This window comes from Corylus avellana, chromosome ca4 (assembly GCF_901000735.1).
Source record: "Corylus avellana chromosome ca4, CavTom2PMs-1.0".
Classification (NCBI taxonomy): Eukaryota; Viridiplantae; Streptophyta; class Magnoliopsida; order Fagales; family Betulaceae; genus Corylus; species Corylus avellana.
Genome location: NC_081544.1, coordinates 2832351 through 2840611, shown reverse-complemented (window position 1 = coordinate 2840611; position 8261 = coordinate 2832351). Strand labels below are relative to the sequence as shown.

The 8261-nt window shown below is 35.0% G+C and overlaps 3 protein-coding genes across 3 annotated transcripts in view; 2 read left to right on the top strand and 1 right to left on the bottom strand.

Moving 5' to 3' along the window:
• The first annotated feature begins 521 nt into the window (after positions 1 to 521).
• Positions 522 to 2366, top strand: LOC132179655 (uncharacterized). The gene is made up of 2 exons (XM_059592410.1): positions 522 to 714; positions 1640 to 2366. The coding sequence occupies exons 1-2, from the start codon at positions 537 to 539 to the stop codon at positions 2137 to 2139; spliced, it is 678 nt and encodes a 225-aa protein (XP_059448393.1). The 5' UTR covers positions 522 to 536; the 3' UTR covers positions 2140 to 2366.
• A 3225-nt stretch (positions 2367 to 5591) lies between these two features.
• LOC132177253 (uncharacterized) lies at positions 5592 to 6275 on the top strand. The gene has a single exon (XM_059589501.1). It carries the CDS (start codon positions 5592 to 5594, stop codon positions 6273 to 6275), a length of 684 nt encoding a protein of 227 aa, XP_059445484.1.
• A 547-nt stretch (positions 6276 to 6822) lies between these two features.
• LOC132177173 (methylthioribose kinase-like) overlaps positions 6823 to 8261 on the bottom strand; it is a 22562-nt gene continuing 21123 nt past the window's right edge. The window contains exons 5-6 of the mRNA XM_059589412.1: positions 7772 to 7986; positions 6823 to 7209 (exon numbers count right to left, since the gene is read on the bottom strand). Coding sequence (XP_059445395.1) covers positions 7041 to 7209; positions 7772 to 7986 — 384 coding nt within the window. The 3' untranslated portion in view covers positions 6823 to 7040. The remainder of the gene's footprint in view (positions 7210 to 7771; positions 7987 to 8261) is intronic.

Genomic DNA, 8261 nt, shown 5'->3' with positions numbered 1-8261 from the left:
CTCTTGTGTGGACATGTCAAATATATATATATATATATATATATATATATATAATGATTATCTCAAATTTAATAGCAATTTTAAAAATCAAATCACACATTGGAAAAGACAATCGCTTATAAAACTCAATCTTATTAGTAAAAAATCAATATAAAACTTAGCATTCGTAGACTTTTTTATAATCCATCCATTTTACGTGAATTAATCATCTTTCTAATATGAGGTTACCCTTTGCCCTTATCTAGTGCATATGCAAGTCTTTTTTTTTTTTTTCTATTCAAAGTGGGGAAAGGAAAATCATATGCAATTCCTTGCATGCAATTTCCACACGGTCAGAAAGATCAACCTATAACTAATACCTCGAGAAAAAAATGACATTTTGGAAATTTCCAATTAGTTACGCGGCTCTTACCGTAGGAGTAGGACAAACGTACTCCACATTGCGTAAGGAACCTGCAATTAGGCCAACCCTATATAAATACACTGGAGCAAGAACACAACGCAAATTAAGCCTGAAAACAGAGTTAAAAGAAACCATGGCAAACCTCAGTTTCTTCCTCTCCTCTCTTCTAGTCCTAGCAGCCCTGCATGGCACCCACGCAGTTGATTACATTGTCACGAACCGGGCGGAAACAACCCCAGGCGGTGTCCGCTTCAATAATGAGCTGGGCGTCGACTACACTAAGGAAACGATGGCGTCCGCCACCAACTTCATCTGGAACCAGTGGCGGAGCCAGACATTTCAGAATGTAGGGGCCATAAAAAAAAAATTTCGTGTCCTAAATTTTTTTTTTTTGTCCTAAAAATTTTTTTCACACTGAAATTTTGGCAATTCACACAATATATGCATCACAAAAAAATATTTATAAAAGTTCATAAATATGCGCTCAAATTGATATATTAGAAATATAACATATCGGCACTACATCAAAAAGACAGAAATACAAAAAAGTGTCTAGAACTGCACTTTACGATCTTTTAGAAATACAAAATCATCAAGTATCGAATCTAAATCGAAGCTTTCAGTAATTTCCCTTACAATATAAAGAATTAAACTATTTGCAAGAAAATCATTCTCCATTTTGTTGCGTAGTTATTTTACAATTTTCATTGCTGAAAATGCTCGTTCGGTAGTTGTTGTAGATACTAGAAGAGTCAAAATAAGACGAATCAATCTATCAATAAGATAGTATATCTTTGATTTTTCTGTCTTTGCCAATCCTTGGCATAATTCTGCAATAGAAGATAAATTTTGTAATGTCGAATCGGGCCATTTGTAAACTAAATTTATTTTGTAAACTAAATTTGTGCTCTTGAAAGTTCATTTTGTAAACTTTTTTTTTTTTATTTTTTTTTTATTTATTTTTTTTTAAAATATGGAGGGGCCAGCTGCAGCGCATTGGGCCCTATTTAGAAAAAAACAAATGAACTTTCAGGAAAATGGAGGGGCCCTATTTAGAAAAGAAAAAAAAACAATAAATTAATGCTGATCCACGGCCTAGTGCTGAAAGTGTGAAATTTTTTTTCAAAAAAAAACCTTTTTTTCTCAATAAATTAATGCTCATCTTTAATTTTTTTTCAAAAAAAAATTCTTGGGGGGGCCACGGCCACCTCTGGCCGACATGTGGCTCCGCCACTGTCTGGAACCTCTTTCAACAAAGCAATGAGGCGGACAGAAAGAGCGTCGAGCGCGTGAGCCTCTTCGTAGATGACATGGACGGAATCGCGTACACTAGCAACAATGAAATCCACGTCGGTGCCAACTATATCGGAAACATAACGGCTGATATCAAGTGGGACTTCAATGGGGTGCTTTACCATGAAATGGTACACATATGGCAATGGAATGGTAACAATCAAGCTCCCAGAGGATTGATTGAAGGAGTTGCTGATTTTGTGAGGTTGAAGGCTGATTACGTGCCTTCTGGCTGGGTGCAGCCAGGGGGCGGGGATCGGTGGGACGAGGGCTACTCGGTGACGGCGCGGTTTCTAGACTACTGCAATGGTCTCAAGGATGGGTTTGTGGCAGAACTCAACAAAAAGATGAGAGATGGTTACACTGACAACTACTTCGTGGAGCTGATAGGGAAGACAGTTGATCAGCTTTGGAGTGACTACAAGGCTCAATATGGAAATTAATTAGGCAGCTTAGCTATAAGCCTATAACTGATATAATTAGTATATTAGTTTGAATTAATAAGATGATCGAGATGCAGTATTAATTTATGATCATGATAAAATAAAGACACTTGTGAAATAAATATTACTTTGGTCGGTGAAATCTCTCTCCCAGAGAATATTTTACTATTAGCATCAAGTTGTATCTGTGAATTTGGAATTCGAATATATGAAGATCATTTAAGCCTGATGTGGACTTGCATCATGGTTTGATTACTTGCAATTGTAATTTGTAAGGGCAGTGACGGCCGGTGGGAACAGGAGACTCTGAGCTCTTCCCGCTCGTATTTCTTGACTTGTAGCAAGGGAAAAGGCCCAAAATACTGAAATAGTCCATATACATACATAGTCCAGAAAAAAAGTAAAGAAGAAAAGAAGAAAAGATTTTTTAATTACGCAACTGCGACCAGATGTTCAATTTTGAGGTGTGAGTTTCAGTTCGGTTGGTGTCGAAATGAGCATTTTCACCTATCAATTCATAAAAGTCGGTTAAGTCGATTAATTAACTGACTTCATACCGACAATGAATAGTTTCAACTTTTTCGGTTAATTGGTGGTTGGTTAAGTCGATTAATTGTCGATCACAAGTTTTTATGTTAAAATTTATCAATTTCTTTGTAACTACAGAATCAGTAAATAATATTTTTTTAAATGAAAAGAAAAAGTAAATTCATGCAACATGAACCAAAATGACAACCACAAATTAAATAAGTTGGACAAACACAATAAAAAAAGGTACCAGATAAAATTCAAAATTTACTTGAAAAAACGGCTAAGTCGGTTAATTGTCGGTTAACTGATAAAAAAAAAAATCTTATCACCTACCGAACCAAACCGATGTCAAAATAGTATTTTTATTCCGCCTATCGACCGCCAAAAGTCAGTTGTCGGTCGGTGACGGCTCAGTGGCGGTCGATAAGTGGTTGGTAGGCGATAAACAATTAATGTGCCCACCTCTACATATATGCATGAAGTGCCCAAGGGCCAAAGACAAGGAACCCGGTCTTCACGAAATAAATATTGTCACGTAAACAAATTAATAGACGGTTGTATTTGTATTAATACCGGTTGGAATATTAGTCCATTCACACCAATTGAAGGAAAAATGAAACGGCATTAATGTTCAACCAAAATAAAAATTAAAAATAAGCAGAAACTTTACAAAACTCCTTTAATTTTTATTATTTTTGCAATTATTCTTTTAAGGGTAAAGTCTACTTAACCCCTTCAAACTACCACCCCACGACAATATACCTTACAAATTATCAATTGCGACAATTTACCCCCCAAACTACCAAAACAATGAAATTGTACCCCCCAATGCTAGCAAAGTGACAAAATTACCCCTATATAATTTTCAATAAGACAAAAATACCCTTAAAATTTTGAAAAAATAAATAAATTTTAGTATTTTTGTTTTTATTTTAGTAATGGTAATTTTGCAATTTTGTTAAAAGTAGAGGCACATTATCATTGTTTTGGTAGTTTGAGGGGTAAATTGTCACAATTGATAGTTTGGGAGGTAGATTGTCATTGTGGTGGTAGTTTTAGAAGGTTAAGTGAACTTTACCCTTCTTTTAAACTTTAAAATCTTTTAATTTAGTATATCGAACTTTCAATTTTTTGCAACTAAGTGTCAAAATTACCAAAATACTGTTTTAAAAAATAAAAAATAAACAAACAAAGATTCAGGGGTTAGCAACGCAACCAGATACACCAATTTTTTAAATCTCTTGATCGAGCCCCGTGTTTTTAGGTGGTGTTAAATTTTGGACTTCTTTCGTGGAGTTTCTTCTTGTGCCAAAAGCCCCGGTATTTTGGCAATTTTGCAAAGGGAAATGCTAGGTACTCCACGAAAGAAGTCCAAAATTTAACATCAGCTAAAAACACAGGGCTGGATCAAGAGATTTAAAAAATTGGCCTATCTGGATTATATAGAGCACCGTTTGTCCTGTTCCTTTTGTCACTTTGATTATTTGAATTTACTAGAGCCAGCCGGTCATTAGACTTCACTTAATAATTTGTCCAACTCTAGCTTCTAATCAGGACAATTACTAAACGGTTCCTAATTAATTAGGATGGGAATTAGAATTGGAACCTACCGTTCTGGCGTTTTTTTATTGGGTTTTTCTGAAATGGGAACCAAATTCATATTCGTCTCATTAATTAAGTGGAATACCTTTTTTAGTCTCCATTAATTAATCAAAAACAAAAATAAACGAACAACAAATGATATAATAATTAAATCATGTGTTTTTCCTTCTTCTTTTTTTTAATCTTAATTAACTTAATATCCACAAAAAGGAAATAAAAATAGTCTTATCCATTCTATTCCGTTCGATTCTTTCTTGATTTATTTCATTTATTTTCTATTGTCCTCTTTCAAATAAGTCTCCTTTCGTAAATTCCCAAACACACTCGATCATCCATTATCAATTGTGTGAAAACAGTTTGGTTTTTGTTGTTAAAAAACATTAAAACTAAAAACTAAAACTAAAACAGAAATCAAACTGTCTTCACACAAATTATGTTTCGCTTATTTGGCTCCCCACTCTTCTGTGTATGAAGTAAACGTGGCCTTTGGATCCCCTATTCTCTCTTCCATTTGGACTAGAAATGGGAAAGATTTTCTCCTATAATCTTTTCCTTATTCAATTAAAAAGGGGGGCGGGGAAAAGTGCAGTTTACCCCCTTGAAGTTTCAGGGGTTTTTCAATTTTAACCCCAAAGTTCAAAAATTGGCAATTTACCCTTCTGAAGTTTCAAAAATTGGTAATTTAAACCTTCCGTTACTAATTTCCGTTAAATTGGACCAAAATTTTTTTAAAAAAAGCCTGAAGGTAATGATGTAATTTCATAGATTTCCGTTCATTTAGACGGAAAAATTAAACGGAGGGTTTAAATTGCCAATTTTTGAAATTTCAGGGGGGTAGATTGCCAATTTTTTTAACTTTTGGGTTAAAATTGAAAAACCCTTGAAACTTCATGGAGGTAAACTGCATTTTTCCAAAAAAATAAATAAATAAATAAACGTGGCCTTCCAAACTGCTCAGTTTTCTAGATAAACTCAGCCTTTTCATTGTGTTGATGATCAGGAGAAAATTAATTTCCCAGCTCAAATTAATTGGCCAAGCAAAAAACTCATATTAATTAAGGGACCTTCAATTCAAAACTTAAATCATATACGTACCAGAAAAGAAATAGATCAGAAAATTAGTCGTAAGAATTACCACCTTTGAAAATTCATTAGTATTAAAAAAATGAAAAGAAACTTTTAAATGCTCATTTTAATTTGCAAGTAGTGCGAACACCACCTTGCAATTTACTTAAAAGTCTAAACTCTCTATAAATCATACACCACCTCTGCATTTCTTGAGCAAAAACAACTAGCACTACAGCTGGCCTAGTCCTACAATGGCTCACCGCATGATGTTTTTCCTCTCTTTCCTTGTAACCCTAGCAGCCATTGAAGGCATTCATGCAGTTGACTACGTAGTCACCAACACCGCCAGGAACACTTCTGGCGGGATTCGCTTCGACAAAGATATTGGATGCGTATACGGTAAGGAAACATTGATTTCTGCCACGGAATTCATATGGAGGCTTTTCCGAGAAGATGATTGTGCGGACAGAAAGAATGTGCAGAAAGTGAGTTTGTTTATCGACGACATGGATGGAGTTGCATATGCTAGCAACAACGAGATCCATGTTAGCGCAAGATATATCAATGGCTACTCGGGGGATTTGAAAAGGGAATTCACAGGGGTTATTTACCATGAAACGACACATATTTGGCAGTGGGATGGAAAAGGGTTGACTCCTGGAGAATTGATTGAAGGAATTGCTGATTTCGTGAGGTTGAAGGCAGGGTATGCCCCTAGCCACTGGGTGCAGGCTGGGAAAGGTGATAAATGGGACCGTGGCTACGATGTTACGGCTCGGTTTTTGGACTATTGCAATAGTCTTAGAAATGGGTTCGTGGCTGATTTGAATAAGAAGTCGAAGAGTTCTTATAATTCTACTTTTTTTGTTGAGTTGCTCGGGAAGTCTGTTGATCAGCTTTGGAGTGACTACAAAGCAAAGTATGGGAATATTTAAAGGGTTCTAGTTAAGAGCTTATTAATTAATATGATCGTAAAATGTTGTATCTTGCATTATCATCTAAATAAATTTGCTTAATTAGATGATTGCTTTATAATGCCTTTCCTAGTACTACATAGCTTCTTTTTGAATTTTCTAATTAATGGATTTTTTTTTTTTTTTTTTCGTTTTTATCGTGTTTAATGAACTATATATGCATGCTTGAACCTTCTTAATACAATCGTTACATACGTAACCAACGCTTATTACAAAGGTAAATCAAATGCAACTAATTTAGTATGAGGACTAGCATATTCATGCTGACGTGGATAGCCCCCAACATGTTTAAGCAGATACAGATGGTGTCTTAAGAAAATGAACAGTCTGATTCATTTAATGGTTAATAAAACCTTCAATATATAGCTACCTAAATACAAAAGCTCTCTGGCTCCCTAATAAGCATTTTAACAAAACAATTCAAAAGACTGATCAACAAGTCCACCCACCACTTTCATGTGCAGGGGAGGATGGATAAACATAATTCACAGCACTGAAGCAACGACGATAGCACCAAGAAGATCAAATCTTATTTCGTGTTAACATTGTACATTGGATAGAAATAGTAAGAGTTCATTCTAAACAAACATGTTTTCGATCTTTATAAGTAATCGAAATTCATTGAAACACAAAAGAGCGCACCCAAATACACAGAAAGTATATAAGAGAAACACCAAAATATTAGGAAACTCTTTATTGGAAGACCCAAAATATCCAAGTAAACTATCACTGGAGTTTTCGAATGGCTAAAACAACTTCAGTAATGGCCTGGAATTTTCTCCTTTCCTTGAGAAGCAGCTTTGCCATTTCAAGAGCCCGGCGTTCACATTCTGCTCGTTTGCTAGCATCAGTGATTGATTCAAAATCCTCAACATGTGCCACTCCAACAATTCTCCTGTCAATCAGAATATGCCACAAGAGAAACATTAGTTATAGGATTTAAAATCAAAATATATTAGAATATGGTTATTAAATCTGATGGCACATATTATATTAAAGAAAGCATTCTTCTATTCAGAAGGGGAAATGCCCTTTATCCCAGTTGATTGGTGAAACAGTCCGGCAAATGATTAGATGGCACATATTATATTAAAGAAAGCATTCTTCTATTCAGAAGGGCAAATGACCTTTATCCCAGTTGATTGGTGAAACAGTCTGGCAAATGATTATATATATATGTATATATATATATATGGTGACACAGCTTGTTTGATTTTTATAGAGTATAATCAGAAAGAAATAACTCAAATTTTGGCTCTGCAGGTTAAAAATGTTGACTCAAATTAGCATTTACGGTCTTCAAGAGATGCACAAAACCCAGTGCATTAAGAATGTAAATTCTAAACGGTGAATGTGGTTAAAGTTTCAAAAGCAGTGGAAAGAATAATTATTGAAAAATTTACACCCAGATACGCAACATAGAGTGAAACATAAGAATCTGTAATCGGTCTTGTTACCTTATCATTTTGGCAGCACCAAATCCAAGGGTGTCATGGAACAAATCTTCCATAAATTTCTTTTGTACAAGCCGCTGAAGCTCAGGATTGTTATATATTGCGGGAAGATATGCCTCACCAGAACCATCCTTGTGCTCATCCCAAAGTGCAATGAATTTCTTGTGGAAAAGATTCCATGTCTCTTCAATTGTCCTCAAAATCCACTCCTTATACGTCTGCACAATAATGTGAATATCAGAGATGACTCTTAACAATAAATTAAGAACGAGAAGTAATAAGTAAAAAACTCCAAGCCAGGCTATAAGTCATGCTTTCCATACAAGGAAACTGCAACGGATAGTTTCATAAGAAACAAGCAAATGCAAAGAACTTCACCAAAAGAAGAAGATATTACAGCAAAAGAGTCGAAGCATCATACAAATCAGTAATCATCTCTTTCCAACAGCCCATCCATTTATTATCAACTCGTGATCACAAGTTCTGCATGCTA